This window comes from Heptranchias perlo, chromosome 28 (genome assembly GCF_035084215.1).
Source record: "Heptranchias perlo isolate sHepPer1 chromosome 28, sHepPer1.hap1, whole genome shotgun sequence".
Classification (NCBI taxonomy): Eukaryota; Metazoa; Chordata; class Chondrichthyes; order Hexanchiformes; family Hexanchidae; genus Heptranchias; species Heptranchias perlo.
Genome location: NC_090352.1, coordinates 9,479,881 through 9,500,319, shown reverse-complemented (window position 1 = coordinate 9,500,319; position 20,439 = coordinate 9,479,881). Strand labels below are relative to the sequence as shown.

At 43.5% G+C, this 20,439-nt stretch overlaps 1 protein-coding gene and 1 long non-coding RNA gene across 3 annotated transcripts in view; one reads left to right on the top strand and one right to left on the bottom strand.

The window, feature by feature from the left end:
- Window positions 1-8,155, bottom strand: part of LOC137344840 (uncharacterized) — a 31,520-nt gene extending 23,365 nt beyond the window's left edge. Inside the window, exon 1 of one of the 2 annotated variants that reach the window (XR_010968479.1) lies at window positions 7,876-8,155. This is a non-coding gene — a long non-coding RNA (uncharacterized lncRNA). Of the gene's footprint in view, window positions 1-6,083; window positions 6,150-7,875 lie in introns of those variants that run through there. The other variant, XR_010968480.1, reaches the window with a different exon arrangement.
- Window positions 1-20,439, top strand: part of clip2 (CAP-GLY domain containing linker protein 2) — a 142,199-nt gene that overhangs the window by 119,373 nt on the left and 2,387 nt on the right. The window contains exons 14-18 of the mRNA XM_068008033.1: window positions 3,052-3,211; window positions 6,065-6,235; window positions 7,497-7,583; window positions 11,476-11,579; window positions 13,447-13,555. Of these exons, the coding sequence (XP_067864134.1) occupies window positions 3,052-3,211; window positions 6,065-6,235; window positions 7,497-7,583; window positions 11,476-11,579; window positions 13,447-13,555 (631 nt within the window). The remainder of the gene's footprint in view (window positions 1-3,051; window positions 3,212-6,064; window positions 6,236-7,496; window positions 7,584-11,475; window positions 11,580-13,446; window positions 13,556-20,439) is intronic.

The window sequence follows — 20,439 nt, the reverse complement described above, 5'->3', positions numbered from 1 at the left end:
GATGGAAATAAGTGGTCTTGGTGATAGAGAGGATATCGGGTCAGAAGCACAGCTCAGGGTCAAATAGGACGCCATGGTTGCAAACAGTCTGGTTCAACAGTGGCCGGGAGGGGGATGGAATTGGCAGTGAGGGTACGGAGTTAGTGGCAGGGCCAAAGACAATAGCTTTTGTCTTCCTAATGGTTAACTAGAGAAAATTGCGGCTCATCCAGGACTAGATGTTGGACAAGCAGTCTGGCAACACAGAGCCAGTGGAGGGGTTGAGAGAGGTGGCGGTGAGGTGGAGCTAGGTGTTATCGGCATACATATGGAACCACGGTTTCTGCTGCACTTCTGGTAGAGCATCAGAAAGACCCAGAAAATTCAGGCCCCATGTCTTTGAATGATGTTGGAGCATGTAGGTGAGAAATGGGAGGGGGCCCAAGAATAAATCCTTGCGGGACTCCACATCACCTCTGTGTGAGGGTGGGAAGAAAAGCCATCGCTTTGGCTACGATTGGACAGGTAAGAGTGGAACCAAGCAAGAGCAGTCCCACTGAATTGGACAGAGGAGGAGAGGCGTTAGAGGAGGGTGGTGTGGTCAACTGTGTCAAAGGTTGCAGAAATTCCAAGAAGGACAAGGAGGGATATTGCACCATGGTCACCGTCACAGCGGATGTAACAAAGGGCAGTTACAGAGCGTGGCAGGGCTGGAAACCTGATTGGTGAGAATGAAACTTGGAGTTGTGGGAAAGATGGGTACAGATTTGGAAGGCAATAATATGTTCATGGAATAAAAACAGAAAATGCTGGAAACATTCTGAAATTGACCTGAAACGTTAACTCTGTTTCTCTCTCCACAGATGCTGCCTGACCTGCTGAGTATTTCCAGCATTTTCTGTTTGTTTCAGATTTCCACCATGCACAGAATTTTGCTTTTATTTGTTCAAGGTCTTTGGAGAGGAAAGAGAGGTTGGCGATGGGGCAGTAGTTTGCAAGTACAGAGGGGTCGTGGGTAGGTTTTTTGAAGGGGGGATGATGACAGGTTTGAAAGGAAGGTGGACAGTACCCGAGGAAGGGGAACCATTTACAATATTGTCAGCAATTTAGTGGGAATGGAGCAAGACAGACAAGATGCACTCAGAGAGGGCACGAGGGGAGATAGAAGCAAAATTAGAGAAAGACACGGGTTCAGGGCTAGGACGGGGGGAGCATTGGGAGAGATTTGGCTTAGTGGACGAGGGGAAGGGGAAGGGTGCGGAAGCAACCGAGGCAGCTGAACGAATTGTCTCAATCTTCATGACAAAGAAGTCCACTTGTTGGAGGTGAGGGTGAAGGGAGCAGGGGAGAGGGGTTTAAGGAGATGGTTGGTAGTGGAGAAGCCGGGGGTTATCTCTCTCTAGGATGATCCAGCAGGTTGACTGCCCTGTTTGCCAACATAACAAAAATAATTCATTTGATGTGAAACACTGTGGGATGTCCTCAGGATGTGAAAGGCGATATATAAATGCAAGTTCATTCTATCTTTAATAATGGATGAATTTCTAGCAGTATGTACCAAAGAGGATAACACTAAAGCCTATATTTTCTGATTAGTGTTATTTTACAGCCAGTGTTACCCTGTTTAAAATAAATTGTTACTGTTGGTCTGAAAACATGCTGATTATAAAATCTAGGCTTACCTTACTATCCACCTTATACATCAAATATCATGTAGGATGTTGGAATCACTGTGGCAGAGATGCTTGATAAGTTAAAGGGACTGAACACAAGTAAATCCCCTAGGTCAGATAGTTCATATCCCAGAGTTCTGAAGGAGGCCAGGGAGGAAATTTATGGGGCATTGACTGTCATCATGAAGGAATCACTGGATATTGGGATACAGGACTGAAAACAAGCAAACGTACCACTTACATTTGGAAATGGTGACAAATCCAACCCAGGCAACTATAGACCCATTATACAAATATCAGTAGCAAATGCTTTCGCTTTGCTGATTTGGAAGCTCTTCTTCCTGTCTAGTGAATGAAACTGGCTTTGCATTGGCTCATTGTTTCTATTTGAATCAATTAGATCTATCGGCATGGCTAAATTAACAGAATTTGGTTATTTGAGCCAATCATAGGTTTTTGCCCTACGGACATGTGGTCTGGGAATTTCCTCGAATTCTCCCAATCGGCCATCGTAATTTCAACAGAAGATCGGTGGAAAAGCCTTATAAAGCACATAAACGGAGTTTCTGCCAATCTTCCGCCAGTTGCAGAGGCCAATTGGGAGAACCCTCAAAGAAATTCCCGGCAATGTTGTTTTTGAGTGTGACACTTTTGAAGTGCTACATAGAAACATAGAAAATAGGAGCAAGAGTAGGCCATTCGGCCCTTCGGGCCTGCTCTGCCATTCAAAATGATCGTAGCTGATCATTTAAATCAATACCCTGTTCCCACTTATTCCCCATATCCCTTGATCCCTTTAGCATTAAGAAATATAACTACACTTTAGGCGTGACACTTTAGGCATGACGTTTTTTGAAGTGTGACACTTTAGGTGTGATGCTTTTGGAGAGTGTAAGTTTCGGTATATACAAGGCTTTTAATTAGATTTGGAAGAAGTTTGCTCAGGATGATAAATGTTTTGAACAATGTGCTAGGAAAGATAGTAGAGACAAAGCCGTTGGGGTGTTGAAAATGTCGTTGAATGCTCATCTGGGAGAGTTAGGGTACTAGAGGCATGAGCTTTAATGAGTTAACGGGATGTTTCTTGTCCTTGATTATTCTTCAGTTCTTATAGCCATTGTTTAAATGCTGGATCACACCAGGCTTATTGTCAGCAGCTTGGGCTGTTCTAAGCTTTTATCATAGCAGCTTTCCTCCCCACCCTCACCAGGCGGGGATGTTGCCAGTTTTCTGTTTGAATTAGTCTTGGATCAGACTAACAATATCATGATCAGAAATGCACTCTATCTGCACCGTGTCACAATGCTTGCACGCTGATGATTGTCTCTGCTTTTTCTCCCCTCTTCAATTTGCCCACTTGCCCCTCATTGTTGATGCTTTCAATGATCCGTGAAACTAGGAATCTAAACGAACTACGCTCATTGCTATTGGAGACCAACCGTCATTCCGGTGGAGGGGAAAAGGACCTCAGCCGGGAAGTTCATAAAGCTGAGTGGAGAATGAAGGAACAGAAGCTACAGGAAGACATCAGGGTCCTCCGAGAGAAACTATATGTTCTTGTGAGTAAACGGCAGCTCTTTGGGGCAATAATGATCTTCAATCTAGAAGGTGCAACCTAGACCATTAGCAGTAGGGATCGGTGAACCTAAGGATTGGTTTAGATTCTAAGATCAGTTTAGTTTGACCTCAAAGCCGTTATGTTTGCTGACCCAGAGCCAATCTGATGAGGAAAGTTTGCCTCTGCTCTGAGTTTTTTGTCACTTTCAGATTTCTTGAAGACGAATGAAAATAAATTGCTTTTCTTTTGATAAAATATCCAAATTATCTTCGCATCAGTAGTTTCTGTGTTCCAAATCTGGCTTCTGTGTGTACTGGATTGAGTCGGAGGGACCCAAGACCTTATTTACCTGGTCAAAAATGGTTGCAACATTGGAAGGCCAGAGGAAGGAGGGAAGTTTGGAGGAAGAGTCATTCAGGGTGCAGTTGCACACCCTGGTGGATGAGCATAGGGTGGCCATGGCAGAGGCCCCTCTCTGGGTTGACTATTAGTCTTCTCAACTGTAGAATGTTGCATGAACATGTTGAACCTTGGGGTGCGGGGAGGAAAATAAAATTGAAATGGAAAGGAAGAGGGTATTTGTGGTCAAACTTGGAGGATTTTGGTTAGCGACAGAAGCTACATCTTCCTTCTGATCTGCAGTTTGTATAAAGACACTGTGCAGCACTGGAACACTTATAAATGGAAAAATGGCACCAAAGTTCATTGAACACAAACCGCAGTGATTGATCTTTTTTTTAATGATTTTTTTGTTCGACTTTTATGCGCTCCAAGAGATGCCAGTGCTGGGAATAAAAAACGTTTCCATTTTGTGCACACTGTGTCAGCATTGAGCATTCCCAGGGTAACTACTGCACAGATTAGATGAATTATGGAGTGAGGAGTACTTTTCTGAGGCTGACATTAAGACAAATTGTTAGACCAAAATGAAGCGGGCTCTGGGCTACATAATATAGGACCTTAAGGAATGCTGGTTTTGTGACGTAGAAACTATGATATTAAATTAGTTTTGATAGTGCATTGGAAAAAAAATTACTCTTGTGTTATATTATTGTCTAGATCAGCTTCATAACAGAGAGAGACAAAGAGAAACAAAGGACAGCCCATTTTACCAAGGTATACATAAATGATGCAGTGGGGTTTATGCTGGAATCCAGAGCTAATTAAAGCAAGGGATCAAGGCAGAGTGCTTTAATTAACTCAAAATCTTTCATTTCATCATAAATCCTGCCTGATATTCACTGTACGCATCAGTAATATTCCTTAAAGGTTCAGAGTTTGGGCTGAAGCACTTTTTTTGTTCTGCTTTTTCTTGGTACTTCTTTGGCTGTGAAATGCTTTGGGATGTCCTGAGGTCATGAAAGACTCTATATAAAGTGCAAGTTCTTTCTTTCTTTCTAGTGACAGGAATTTTGAGTTTAGCATTTTTATTCTGCTTTATGCTGGTGTGGCTTTTTTAAATACAAATTTACAGTAAGTTTTTTTGCAATGCAAATGTCTCCAAGAAATAATGGCCCGGAAATTGCTCGTAAAATAATGGCGATGCTAACAGGGCTCACCGTTGTTTCAGGGAAAATGGAAGAGCAAGTTCCGGAAAGCGCACATGCGCAGTCAAATGCGGAAATCCGGAAATTGCTCTACCTGATTCCCTGCTTCTCCGAAAGCTTCGTGGTAAAGGGATCTAGCCGGCTGCAATCAATGGACCAGTGTGAACTTGCTCTCCTGCCCAGCTGAAAACCAACTAATCTCTCCAGAAAAAAAGTACCCTGAGTTATATCAGGTCTAAATTAACTTTTAACAGTGTGGTACGTATTAATGACTTTTAAAAATGTGGAGTTTCATTACTCCCGATAATAATGTTTGTTGGACATTTTTTTTTTAAATTTCAATTTAAAACTTTTAAATTTTTTAACTTTTTCTTTGTCTCTTTTATCTCTGTCTTTTAATCTTGCCCTCTCTTTATTTCACTTTCTCTAACTGATTTTATATTGAATTTACTGTTGTAGCTTTCGCCTCCTGGTTCTGACTCTACGTTACTTGTCAAGAATGCTTCACGGTTGAGGGGAAAGGGAGAGATCTTTTCTCTGCACACACAGCTGACAGAAGCCCAGGATTGGACGCTGCACTTTTTGCAGCTCACCAATGAAGCAAGTTGCTGTCCAAAAGCCCGCGAGTAGTTAGTGGGCGAGTTTATAACTAACCAGCAGCGGGTGACGTTGGTTCGCCATTCAGCGTAATTTCCGGGCCAATGACTGCTGTCCAACCGTAGATTCAACCATGTGTTAACTGCAAGTAATATGTTCCAAATTGCTATGATTTTCCATTGTTATCACAAGAACTCATTTAAGCCTATCAGACCCAGAATGCTAGAGTCAACATTGCTCACGACCCAATATAAATTTAACAATGGTGCAGTAAAGTCCATTTCATCCCAATGGAGGCAGACCTTATCTATGCTGCTGGAAGTGGCACTGCTATTTAATCACTACAGCTTATAGAGCAGTTTCACGCTCGCTGAGCATTATAGGTAAGCTCTGCCTCCATTTGTACAAAACTAACTTCCTTTCTCTTGGCCCATTAGCGGTAACAGGAGAAAGGTAGATAAGGCTAACGAGTAATGAAGAAGGGGAGAAAAAAGCAGTAAGAGGAAACAAAGTAAGTACTTCACAGGCTGGGTGATGACACTCACCAGGCAGTGAAGCCCCCATTAAACTTTACTGAAATCATTGTGACCAAACCGATTTTCTGTTTGAGATCTATAATATTAAAGAAGGTTGAAGCGAAATAGAGTTTGTTTTATTTTAAAGATCTGTCTAATGCACACTCTGCATGACAGTGATATTTTTCTCTTTAGAGTACTGAAAAGTACAAACCTGATCAGAAGCGGCGCCCAGCCTCACTGCAAGGCACGGAGACAGACACCGAGATCTCCAAACTGCAGCACAGGTTGGTTAATACGGAGGAGACTTTGCGGAGTGCCCTGGAGCAAAACCAGCAAATGGAGAAACTGATGGAAGCCATGCAGGTAAGAACCCAGATTCCCACTAAACCTCTCCACCTCTCTCTCCTCCTTAAAACCTACCTCTTTAACCAAGCTTTTGGTCACTTCTCCTAATATCTCTACGTGGCCCGGCATCAAATTTTGTCTGATTACGCTCCTGTGAAGCACCTTGGGATGTTTTACTACGTTAAAGGCGCTGTATAAATACAAGTAGTTGTTATTCTTGGCCACTCAAGGCTAGATAAATTTACATCAGATTGTACCACAATTCTGCTCCACCTGGGGACGCAGCATGGTAACGAGCAGAGAGAGCCGTAAGGGGTCATTTTATCATTTCACGCTCCCAGTACAGAGCATTACTGGGAGCGCATATTGGCAATTCGAGCATGTGGGCCCCATGATTTCATCTGTTAATTTTAATGTCCATAAAATCATGGGTGGGGGGGAGGAGGGACGGAGGGGTTGTGTGCCCAGATTCCTAATACGTGCTCCCAGCGGGTAGAGCCCTGTATCGGGATTGTGAATTTATAAAATTACCCCTATACAGACGATGGATCCAGTTGTGCTCAGCACATTGAAATATCAACACAATTGGTCAAGGTTGAGTATAACACTGGATTGGCTTGTCCTACCACCACAAACACAGTCATCCTTTTAACTAGTTATATACCTGCAGTCACTTTTTTTAACTGCTGATCTTGCAGCTCTTTAAATGACATGGCATCAAGTCCTGTTCTCCTATCACCCCTGTGCTCGCTGACCTACACTGGCTCCTGGTCTGGCAAAGCCTCGATTTTAAAATTCTCATCATTGTTTTCAAATCCCTCCATGGCCTCGCCCCTCCCTATCTCTGAAACCTCCTCCAGCCCTACAACCCTCTGAAGTCTCTGTGTTCCTCCAATTCTGGCTTCTTGCACATCCCCGATTTCCTTCACTCCAGCAATGGTGGCCATGCCTTCAGCTGCCTAGGCCCTAAGCTCTGGAAATCCCTCCCTAAACCTCTTCGCCCCTCTCTCTCCCCTCCTTTTAAGTCACTCCTTAAAACCTCTTTGACCAAGCTTTTGATCACCTGCCCTAATATCTCTATGTAGCTCATGTCAAATTTTGTCTGATAATGTTCCTGTGAAACGGCTTGGGATGTTTTACTATGTTAAAGTTGTGATATAAATGCAAGTTGTTGTTGCATTTAACTATGGACAGTTTTCTGTTAGAGTACTGGGATCGACACCATAAGCTTCTCTACAGTCTACAGGTGATTTGTTTCCCGTTGTCTCTGTTTTAATAGACACTGGATAGTGCCGGCTCTGCAAATGGGGTTCATCAACGAGGACAACTTGAAGCTATGACAGAGAGTAGATGCTTCAAGCAGGAGGTGAGTAAGAATTTGACATTTTTAACACATTCAAAAAATATCTATACATGTAAACAAAAAATGGCCGTGATATAATTAAATCAGCAATTCTAAGTCTCACAACATGGGACAATTAAAGGCCGTTCGGTCTGTCGGACCCGCTCCTTGTACAGGCAATGTACAACTGCATTGAACACGGAGATTCCCCCTCCCATGATCCTTCTTCCTAATGCCCATGTGAATTAAACAAACAATATCTCTCAATATCTCAACAGCCCTCAATCTCATTTCTCAACAAGTATAAATTCAGTACCTTTTGAAATGTATCGTTTGATCCAGAATTTTGTTCTCCATGTCCAATATCCTCCAGAGGGAAAAACATTTCTAATCTGAACCTTGTCCAAGGTTTGTGAATTTTCTAATCAAGTTTTGTTCTCACTACTTCCCTCGACCTTTCGTTATCCTAAACAAACTGCCTTGACCTGACATTGCTTTTCAGTTTTATCTGGCTCCTGGTAGCCACATAAGCTACCTCCACAACGAGATTTAAATCATTCCCTGGCATTACATCACTGGTTACTATATCCACAACATCTTCTACACATTCAAAATGGACATTCTGATGGGAGCAGCCTGATGTGTAAACAGCCTGACAACAGTTTCTGGAAGCAGACTACGTCTCTTGCAAATGGAAACCTTTTATTCTCTGTTGCACTGTGAGCATAGCCTGAATCTAATAATTAACCCTGATCACATAAATTGTTTACTGGAGTTCACTCAGGATGCCCACTACACAGCCTGTCAATTCGGATGACTGAAGAGGTTACACTGATAGGCTGTTTTGTGTATGCTAAACAACTGTCCATATTTATTTTCAATTCAAGATAAAGATAAATCAAAAAACCATCAGCAAACTACACATCAAAATAATTCTACCAGCCACATTGAGTTATTACCCTTTTCAAAATGCAGCACACAGTCTGCAGTCTTAAAGTGCATATTTCGGGATGAGATGTTACACGAGTCCAGACATCCACAGAGGCTGGTGTGTCCTTGCCAAAACTGCCAGCCAATGAAAAATTCAGTCTGCTCTACTTGTTTTTCCTTGAAGACACTGCTGTCCATCAATCAGGATCAAGGAAACAATCATTCAGACCTTGTGCCATCAAAACACAATTCCATGAAGATGTCGGCCTCAATATTCCTCCTTCCACCCCTTGTCTGGGCGCTGTGCCCAAAGTGTGCTGCACCTATCCAGGCCTCAGGAGTACCTGAATTTGGTGGACAGGGTCATTTGGTGGCCAAGCTGCACCCAGTGCAGGCCTGTCCCCTGGCAGAGCGTTACACCTAGAAACGGGGGCAGGACTGGCCACTGGCCAATTGGAGAGCAACAGCCAGAAGGCTTCCAGGACCAATAACCATGGGAGGCTGCAGAAAAAGGTTGAACTTACCTTCTCGGGCCTCTTTTGCTTTGCTGCCTGATCCCCTTAGACCCTCCGACCTGAGGTAGTCCCAGCATAAAGCCTAATTCCAGCTTGTTCAGGTGTCTCTCACAATGAGTTGTTTAGTCCCGCGTAGAGGAAATGAAGAGGACTATCAGATCGTTGTCTGAGACTCAAACTTTGCACATCTGGTCAAGGTCTGATTCACACCTGGTTCAAAGCACCTTTATCTCAACTGATTCCTGACCAAAAGGAATTTGTCCTTTCTTGTAGCCTGATTATCTGCTGTCTTCTCTGATGTACCTAGTGAAGGAGCAGCCTAAATTTTGAACCCAGCAATTTGAACTATATAGCAAAGACAGAAATTCTTATTCTTTCAAACCCATCCCAGTATTGTATTTTAGAGCTATGATCTATTGTCTGTATCCCAATGCTGCAATCCATCCAAGTCTTGAATCTAGTATGGACTCTACCCCCAGTACTATACTCACCCTAGACTTGCAACCCATAATAGATTCTGTCCTAGTATAGCAACCTCTCCAAGATCTGTAATCAATTATAGATTCTACTTCAGGACTGTAATCCATCCTAGACCTGTAATCTGATTTATTTCATTTTAGCTGCACTCAGTTGTTCCATTTCAGGTTTTTCCCAACACCCTGTAATCTGATAGAGACTCCACCTCAGTACGGTAATACACTCTAAATCAGTAATCTAGTACAGGCTGAAGCTCAGTAATGTAATCTGTCAAACACTTAACTTTTTGCTTTTTGCTGTAATCTATAGGGGACTCTATCTAGTGCTGTAATCTATTATGGTCAATTATCCAGTGCTGTGACATATTGTGTAGCCTGCCAAAGTATTGAAATCTATTGTAGGCGTAGCCCAGCATAGTAATCAATTATAGTTTCTATGCAGTACTATAATTGTGGATTGTACCCCAGTACTGTAATCTGTTGTCGATTGTACCCCAGTACTGTAATCTGTTGTCGATTGTACCCCAGTACTGTAATCTGTTGTCGATTGTACCCCAGTACTGTAATCTGTTGTCGATTGTACCCCCGTACTGTAATCTGTTGTCGATTGTACCCCAGTACTGTAATCTGTTGTCGATTGTACCCCAGTACTGAAATCCATTGTAGATTATACTCCGGTACGGTGATCTATCCTAGAACTGTAATTTATTGCAGACATCACCCCAGCATGTAAATCACATCATTCTAGTGATCTGAAAGAACATCAGAATGAAGCCTTTTCCTGTTGGTCATACAGAATCCATGAAAATTAGAGACCTGTTATATTAAAGGAATGCCCTGGGGTGGCTTTCTATAATGTAACTATCAAAGTACTGTCTCATTGCTCAGCTAATTATTTATTCATTCTGGTGGTATTCTTTGTTAGAAATAAAAATATCTGGCTTCCCGATCTGTGCCACCATTTTCTCTTCACTCATTTCAGACGGAGGCTGATACTTTCTGGAACGAACCCCGCCCACCCTTGGCATTGCTCCCACTGCCCTCTCCCTGGAGCTGGTTTTCTCCATAACATGTATTCAGTCAGTAACAGTGTACAGACGACATCTCCAGTTCTTGATATCATCAAGAAGAAGTCAGAGGCTGCCTTTTAAAGAAGTGATTTTAAACCCAAGAACGGGTGGGTTGGGGGCGGGTGGGAGTTGAAAATAATTTTTTTTGGGTTGCAACCGCAAAATTTTCGGACTTTGCATTCCCTGCGGGAAGCCTGTTCTTTAACGCATCGACGTTAAGCCCGGAAATAAAGCCGGGTTGCAGTCGCGACCCAAAAAACAACTATTTTCAACTCTCACCTGCCCCCAACCCTCCCATTTTTGAGGTTTAAAATCACCCCCAAGGAGATTTTAATTACAATATTGCTCCTTGGAGACTCACTGCTTTCCCCACGTTGACTGGTACTGTATACACAACCTGCCACCAGATGGTGCTCTATTCAACCTAGCTGTTGACTTCTTCAGCATAGCATTTCACCTTACCAAAAGGACAAGAGCTCTCACATCCTGTTTCTTGGGATTTTCCCATTAGAAACTAGATTGAGACTGCTAAATTAATTTTGCGTGGGACCCTTGAAGCCAGCAGAAGGGAGAAATCTTTTATTCAATCAGTGCTGGTTGCATTTGAACCCAAGGCCCAGAGATGAAAGGTCCATGTCTAACCAACCATGTCACCCAATCCCCTCTTTAGAAGAGTTTTAAGATGTTAAAACTTAGTTTGCGTGTTCAGCTCTAGTTATAATCTCAGCTGTGACCATTCAAGCTAAGGATAAGGGTGAATCTAGGACACAAAAATTCAAGCTCGCACATAATTTGGGAGGATTGATTCAAGAGAATTTGACCACTTACAAACTTGTCTCAGATCTTTGTCAGATTGTGAGCTGAGGTGAAATACTGTCTCTTCACGTTCAGTCACTTTATCTCCCGATTTTCTTTCTCCTCACAGGAATACTCGAGGCCACGTTCTCCGCAGCGCCAACACGACTCGAGTCGAGCGAAGCAGTTATTGGTAACGGAAAACAGAAGAATAGAAAAGCTCTTCAAGGAAATGTGCGGGTCTCTCTGCTATTCATGTCTCTTCTGGTGGCTGCTGTAGCAATTCAGAAACTAAGGGTATTCACCAGAGAAAGTGTTGAGCCATAACACCCTGCATCGTGACCTGGGGACAAGGTTCTGGTTGGATCCCCTCATACCACTGAGATGCCAACTTCTGCCAGTTGTGTGCCAAGTAAAGGCAAAGCACATGGGCGAGGGAGAAGGAGGAAATTGAGAGGGATGGCAACCCTGGGCTTGCTCCTCTGTGCATCTACTGATTAGCTCAGAGCAGGATTGGTGGAGTTTTGGGCTTCAGTTACCCTTGTGCCTCCCGCCCCCCCCCCACTCCCCCACCCCGGCAGATGGTGCATTGGACTTGGGCTCTCAAAAATAAAAATAAATTGATAATTAAATAAAAATAATAAATGATATGGTCCTAATGTTCCCATCGACTCTGAGCTGTTCTAAGGAACTTTTGCCCATTGTTTTTTCCTTATGTTGTAATTGGCATTGGTCCTGTTTGAGCAGTTAGTGCGTTGATGAAATCCCAACATTTTCACTCTCGGTAGATAGAGCCTGCCCAATCCAAAAGGGGAAAAAAAAAATCTCCCAACTGGAATTGCTTGGAAATCCTTCACACTGAAATTCTTTAAATCTACCACAGAAGCGTAGAGGTTTACAGCACAGAGTGAGGCCATTTGGCCCATTGTGTCTGTGTCAGCTCTTTGCTAGAACAATCCAAAACTAATCCCACTGTCCCCATTCTCGCCCCACACTCTGTATCTTCCTCTGCTTCAAATATTTATCCAATTTTCCCTTAAAAGATGCAATGGCCTCTGCCTCAACCACTCCCTCTGGCAAAGCATTGCACACTCCCCAATTACTGCCAATTTTAAGTTGATGGCCTCTGACTCCTCAACCAGATGCAATAATCTTCACTCTTATCATAATTTTAAAAATCTTAATAAATTTAGAAACCTTAATTAGATCTCCTCTTAGCCTTTTCTGCTCCAGATGAAATAATCCCAACATCCCAAGTATCTCCTGATAACTATAGTTTCCCAGGCCTGGCATCGTCCTGGTGAATCTGTGCTGTATGCTCTCTATAGCTTTAAAGTCCTTTCTATCATGGGGCACTCAAACTACACACATACTCTGTGACCAAACCATTGTCTTGTGATTACTTCTTTATTCTAATGTAGGTAGTCAGGCTGTACTAGAGTGGTGAAATCAGGTATTAGGGAATGAAGCAGAAAATAAAAACCGTCTCAAGGGGCAATTAGTGTGTTAATGGAGGGAGAAGGGTTTGAGGGATAGGGTAAGAAGGTTGGCAAGTGGGATTGAGATCTATTGAAGAAGGATGTACTTGTTGCCCTTTCCTCTTCCTAAACATTCTTATGTTCTTGCTTATCTCGACCTAGATTGTAGGATTGAATCCTTTAAAATGATCCGGGTATCTCGAGCTATATTCCTTTCATAATCACACAGACCTGCAGGAACATGTACGCCTGTATCCAAAATCTTCTGAATCATCTAGATCTAAATCCTGTTGATTTGATGTATTTGTGGTATTAACTATTTTGATTGACAGTGGTACTAATACTTTTATAATGACCTCACTCTCTAAGATTGAATTTGTCGAAAACGTGTACGTTGAGGTTGTGTTCCACCGACATGGTCCACCTCCATTTTGAACAGCCCAATACCCTCAGCTTCTCTACGGGAACATCTAGCTTTAAAATGCCCCAGGAGCATTCCTTTAGCAAAGGAAATTAAGAGCATCTTTTTTCCATAGTGTGTATGTCAAGGACATTGGAAGATTTCAGGTAAAAACCATTTGTATTAGGAGTGAATAACTTAAAAGGGGTTCTTCTGTTTATAGAGAAGAGATGAGTGTTTGTGCTTCCCCTGAGTCACTACAACTGAAAGGCTCTGGAGACCTGTCTGGTAGACAATCCACGTCAACAGATCGAGCCGAGACCACAGAAAAGGTCAGTAACTCTCTTCAAAAACACTTTTTTCTTACTGAGAAACAAAGGTAAGTGGACAATATCAAAGCCACGCTGCAGGGAATCACCAAGGTTTGAAAAGAATAGGAAAGATGATGAGTAAATCAAAAAGTAATAGTTATGTGATGCCAAGTTTGGCTTTTAAAAACTTGTAGATTGTTGGAGGAAGGGAAGACCTGAGGGGGGAGGGTAAAGAGTTCCATAGTTTCAGGTACCAGGAAAGACTGAGTCCTGGAGTGGACATTGTAATGGTGTGTGTAGATTTGAACAGCATGGATATGCCAGGAGGAAGGAGTATGTATTTACAAGAAAGGAAAGCTCAGAAGATCAATGATCATAGTGGTATATCAAGAAAATAGGCAAGAAAGGTTGTGACAGACAGTGAGAAAGGACAGAGGACCAAACTGAACAGAGGTCACGTAAAGGACAGTAAGCCCGTCATTCAGACCTCCATATAAATGCTTTGCTTTTACGATTTTAAACAATCTTGTAATTTGCTTTTATACTATTTTTGCTATAGAGTAGCCCTTTAAGTCCTGTGTAATTTTGTGTTAGGACTGCTGAAAGTTCTGAATTATGCCCCCCAGAGAGCCATGTGACATTCACCTGCACAGCTGATATTTTATTAGTGTTTCCTAGTCTTCAGTTAATGTCATTTCAGTACCAAGTTTATTTACCATTCTTTTTCTTTATACCTGTCTTTATGATAAAAATTTGTTCCACTACATTTCAGCTTTTGGTGTAATTCCCTATTCCTGCCAATACTGGTGAGTTTTAGATGGATTAAGACAGAAGTGGGCAGTTTACACTCAATTTTCCTCTATCAGCACGTTGGCATAACTTCATGTGTAAGTTTGGACAGAGCTAAAGAGCATTCGAGTGGTGGGAGAGGAATATTGTGTGTAAGGAAGAAAGACTTACATTTATATAGTGCCTTTCATGACCTCAGGACATCCCAAGGTGCTTTACAGCCAATGAAGTACTTTTGAAGTGTAGCCATTGTTGTAATGTCACAATAGGGGGAGAAAAGTTCAGAAAGCCTTTGGAGAGCCTTCAAAGACACCTCAAATGATTAACAGTCTTTGCCAAGTCTTTCCTGTAAACTTGAGCTCATCCAACCTCTGCTGCTCGCATCCTCACTCGCACCAAGTCACATTCACCCATCATCCCTGCGCTCACTGACCTACATTGGCACCCGTCCAGCAACGCCTCGATTTTAAAATTCTCATCCTCATGTTCAAATCCCTCCATGGCCTCACTCCTTCATATCTCTGTAATCTCCTACAACCCTCCAAGATTTCTGCACTCCTCCAATTCAGGCCTCTTGTGCATCCCTGATTTTAATCACTCCACCACTGGTGGCCATGCCTTCAGCTGCCTAGGCCCTAAACTATGGAATTCCCTCCCTAAACCACTCTGCCTCTACTTCTCTCTCCTCCTTTAAGACGCTCCTTAAAACCTACCTCTTACCTGTTCTAGTATCTCCTTATGTGGCTCGGTGTCAAATTATGTCTGGTAACGCTCCTGTGAAGAGCCTTTGGATGTTTTACTACATTAAAGGCTCTATATATATATGTACGTCGTTATTGTTGAAGAGACAGGAGACTAAGAAGTGGCAGGGAAAGGAAAGAAAACACAGGGGTTGGGGAAGGCAAGCGGTCAGAGGGGATGGCAAGGCAAAGGGATTTTTGAAGGGGGGGGGGTTTCCACAGGGTGAGGCAAAGTGGCTAAAAAGGAATGGCCACCAATTGTGTGGCATGAAAGAAGCAGGAACAAGAACTAGACTGGTGGTCAAGGAATGGAGAGCGGAGGAGTGGATGTGGAGCAGATCTTAAAGCTCTGGAAAGATTTAAACACAAATAATCGGATCCATTACAGGATACATGAAGCCAGCGGAGATCAGTGAGGATGGACGTGCAGATAGGGTTGCCAAATCTGGTCGGAGGTATTCCTGGAGATTTCATCACATGACCTCCTCCCACCATTGGTCACCCGAGACGTTCATCCTCGTGATGCTCCGCCTTCCCACACCAATTGGAAAGCTAAAAGACTATTTGTCACCCAATTGGTGAGTATTACTTTTTTTTTTTCTCAGTGGTTTAACTAGGAGCTTAAATCAAAAATTTAAACTAGAAAAATTAATTAATTAATAAAACTAAGAATAATAGAGCCTGAGGATAAGGAGAGCGGACCTGAAGGATTCCGAGGTCGAGCGGATAAAGAACGAAGCAAGCAAACCTAAAGTGACATCAGCACAAGGGAAGGAGCTGATTTGTGTCTTAAGTCTTTAGTTTATTTCTATTAAGTTTAGTTGATAATCTAATAATCTGAGGCATGGCAGGGCAGCTCAGGCCCGTAGAATGCACGTCTTGTGCCATGTGGGAACTCCAGGACACTTCCCATGTCCTGCACAACCACAGGTGCAGGAAGTGTCACATATACTGGAGGAGCTCAAGCTCCGGATTTCGAAGCCTGAGCAGTAGCTGACGTCACTGCAGTGCATCCGCGAGGCTGAGTGTTTCGTGGCTAGCACGTTTCAGGAGGTGGTCACCCTGCAGCTTAAGAGAGTGCAGGCAGAGAGAGACTGGGTGACCGCCAGACAGACGAGGAGAACCAGGCAGGTAGTGCAGGAGACCCCTGAGTGCATCTCACTCTCTAACCAGTAGTGAGGGAGGGGGTTCCTCTGGGGAGTGCAGCCAGAGCCAAGTCCATAGCATCGTGGATGGCTCAGCTGTACGGGGGGGGGGAGGAGAAAGGCCAGAGAAGCAATAATGATAGGGGATTCAATAGGTAGGGGAATAGACAAGCGTTTCTGTGGCCACAAACATAATTCCAGGATGGTATATTGCCTCCTGGTGCCAGGGTCAAGGATGTCACTGAGCGGCTGCAGCACATTTTGAGGGGGGTGGGTGAACAGCCAGAGGTCGTGGTCCATATCGGTACCAATGACATAGGTAGAAAGAGGGATGAGGTCCTGCAGGCAGATTTTAAGGAGCTAGGAAAGGAATTAATAAGCAGGACCTCAAACAGAGTAATCTCCAGATTACTCCCGGTGCCACGAGCTAGTGAGTATAGAAATAGGAGCATAGAGCGGATGAATGCGTGGCTGGAGAGATAGTGCAGGAGGGAGGGCTTTAGATTCCTGGGGCATTGGGGCCGGTTCTGGGAGAGTTGGGACCTGTACAAGCCAGACAGGTTGCACCTCAACAGGGCCGGGACCAATATCCTTGCGGGGAGGTTTGCTAGTGCTGTTGGGGAGGCTTTAAATTAATTTGGAAGGGGGATGGGAGCCTGAGCGTAGATTCAGATGGGAGAAAAGCAGAACTGGAAATAGAAGGCAGAAAATTAGTAAGTGAGTTTGGAAGGCAGAGGAAACAAAGGTTAGAAAATAAACAACAAAAGTGTTTGGCAGTGCTTAAAAGGTATAGACCTCAATGCAAGGAGTCTAATGAATAAGGCAGATGAGCTGAGGGCACAGATAGACAGGTGGCAGTATGGTATCTTAGCTATTACAGAAACATGGCTTAAAGAGGGGCAGGAATGGCAGCTCAACATTCCTGGTTACAGGGTTTTCAGACAAGATAGAGAGGGGGATTTAAAAAAAGGAGGGTGGCAATTTTGGTTAAAGAAACAATTACAGTTGTGAGGAAGGATGATGTGTTAGAAGGATCATCAAATGAGGCCATATGGGTTGAGCTAAAGAAAAAAAAGGGGCAGTCACACTACTGGGATTGTACTATAGACCCCCAAACAATCAGAGGGTGATAGAAGAGCAAATATGTAGGCAACTTTATGGGAAGTGCAAAAACAATAGGGCAGTAATAGTAGGGGATTTCAACTACCCTAATATTAACTGGGATACAAACAGTGTGAAGAGTATAGCGGGCGCAGAATTCTTAAATTGCATTCAGGAGAACTTTTTTAGCCAGTATGTAGCAAGCCCAACAAGAGAGGGCGCAGTTCTGGATTTAGTTTTAGGAAATGAAGCTGGGCAGGCGGAAGGAGTATCAGTGGGAGAGCATTTTGGTGGTAGTGATCATAATTCAGTTAGATTTAGCATAGTTATGAAAAAGGACAGAAATAGAACAAGAATAAAAGTTCTAAATTGGGGTAGGCCAATTTTACTAAGCTGAGAAGTGACCTAGAAAAAATGGACTGGAAACAGCTACTTGAAGGTAAATCAGTGTCAGAGCAGTGGGAGTCATTCAAGGGGGAGACTCGAGGGGTTCAGAGTAAACATGTTCCCACAAAGAAAAAGGGTGGGACTCCCAAATCGACAGCTCCCTGGATGACAAGGAGCATACAGGGTAAGATAAGGCAAAAAAGGAAAGCTTATGTCAGACACCAAGAGCTCAATACTGCAGAAAGCCTAGAGGAGTGTGGAAAGTGCAGGGGTGAAATTAAAAAGGAAATTAGGAAAGCAAAGGGAGGCCATGAAAAAATATTGGTAAGTAAAATCAAGAAAAACCCAAAAATGTTTTATAAATACTTTAAGAGCAAGAGGATAACTAAGGAAAGAGTAGGGCCAATTAGAGACCAAAAAGGTAACCTATGTGTGGAGGCGGAAGATGTTGGTATGGTTCTTAATGAATACTTTGCGTCTGTCTTCATAAAAGAGAGGGACGATGCAGAGATTGTAGTTAAGGAGGAGGAGTGTGAAATATTGGATGGAATAAACATAGTGAAAGAGGAACTATTGAGGGGATTAGCATCTTTGTAAGTAGATAAATCACCTGGCCCGGATGAAATGTATCCCAGACTCTTAAAAGAAGCAAGGGAGGAAATAACGGAAGCTCTGACCATCATTTCCCAATCCTCCCTGGATACAGGCACGGTGCTGGAGGATTGGAGGACTGCTAACGGTGTACTGTTGTTTAAGAAGGGAGGGAGGGATAGACCGAGTAATTACAGGCCAGTCAGTCTAACTTCAGTGGTGGGCAAGTTATTGGAATCAATTCTGAAGGACAAGATAAACCATCACTTAGAAAGGCACGGATTAATCAAGGACAGTCAGCATGGATTTATTAAGGGAAAGTTGTGTCTGACTAACTTAATTGAATTTTTTGAGGAGGTAACAAGGAGGGTCAATGAGGGTAGTGTGTTTGATGTAGTCGACATGGATTTTAGCAAGGCTTTTGACAAGGTCCAACATGGCAGACTGGTCAAAAAGGTACAAGCCCTTGGGATCCAAGGGAAAGTGGCTAGTTGGATCCAAAATTGGCTCAGTGGCAAGAAGCAAAGGGTAATTGGTGATGGGTGTTTTTGTGACTGGAAGGCTGTTTCCAATGGGGTTCCGCAGGGCTCAGTACTAGGTCCCTTGCTTTTTGGACTTAAATGCAGGGGGCATGATTAAGAAGTTTGCAGATGATACAAAAATTGGCCGTGTGGTTGATAGTGAGGAGGAAAGCTGTAGACTGCAGGAAGCTATCAATGAACTGGTCAGGTGGGCAGAAAAATGGCAAATGGAATTCAATCCGGAGGAGTGTGAGGTAATGCATTTGGGGAGGGCAATCAAGGCAAGGGAATACACAATAAATGGGAGGATACTTATAGGTGTAGAGGAAGCGAGGGATCTTGGAGTGCATGTCCACAGATCCCTGAAGTAGCAGGACATGTAGATAAGGTGATTAAGAAGACATACGGGATACTTTCCTTTATCAGCTGAAGCATAGAATATAAGAGCAGGGATGTTATGCTGGAACTGTATAAAACACTAGTTAGGCCACAGCTTGAGTACTGTGTACAGTTCTGGTCGTCACAGTACAGGAAGGATGTAATTGCGCTAGAGAAGGTACAGAGGAGATTTACGAGGATGTTGCCAGGACTGGAGAATTTTAGCTACAAGGAGAGATTGGATAGGCTGGGGTTATTTTCTTTGGAACAGAGGAGGCTGAGGGGTGATTTTAATTGAGGTGTACAAAATTATGAAGGGCCTAGAGTGGATAGGGAGGACCTATTTCCCTTAGCAGAGAGGTCAATAACCAGGGGTCATAGATTTAAAGTGATTGTTAGAAGGGTTAGAGGGGAGCTGAGGAAAACTTTTTCACCCAGAGGGTGGTGGGGGTCTGGAACTCACTGCCTGAAAGGGTGGTAGAGGCAGAAACCCTCATCGCATTTAAAAATTACTTGGATATGCACTTGAAGTGCCGTAACCTACAAGGCTACGGACCAAGTGCTGGAAAGTGGGATTCGGCTGGGTGGCTCATTTTCGGGCGGCGTGGACATGATGTGCCGTAAATTTTCTATGATGCTATGATTGGATGATTCTTGACTGTCGGTCAAACAGCCACTTTTCCCCATCTCCACTATTTTTATAATTACTGTTATAAACAAAACTATTAAAAGAAAATGAAAAATACCAACTTTTTTTTAATGTCTCTATGATTTTTCTCCCGGGTGTTGCTTGTAGCAGTGTCCTGGAGATTAATCTTTAATTCCTGGAGACTCCAGGGCAATCCTGGAGGGTTGGCAACCCTACAAGTGGAGTTCGGCGTGGGAGAGGACACTGCTGGCAGCGTTCTGGACTAGTTGTGCTTTGTGCAGAGCAGAGGTGAGAGAGCATTGAAGAAGCTGAGCCTTCTAGTCTTGAAGGTCTGGAGAGAGGTAGGGACAGAGGCAGCCAATATTGCGGGGCTGGAAGAAAGCCTTCTTAGCAACGCTTCAGAGATGGGGAAGGACTAGCCCACCAAGGCTCTGCACCTCCAAGTAAGGCTTGAGGTGGCAACCAGGGAGTTTGACCAAGACTGGGGCATTGCCGCAGGTGCTGCCGGGAGCCAGAGAGGATTGCATTTGGTTTTGCCGGCCGTAAGCTGGCAGATGTTAGAACTCATCCTAATATAATGAACTCTCTCTCTCTGCACACTACA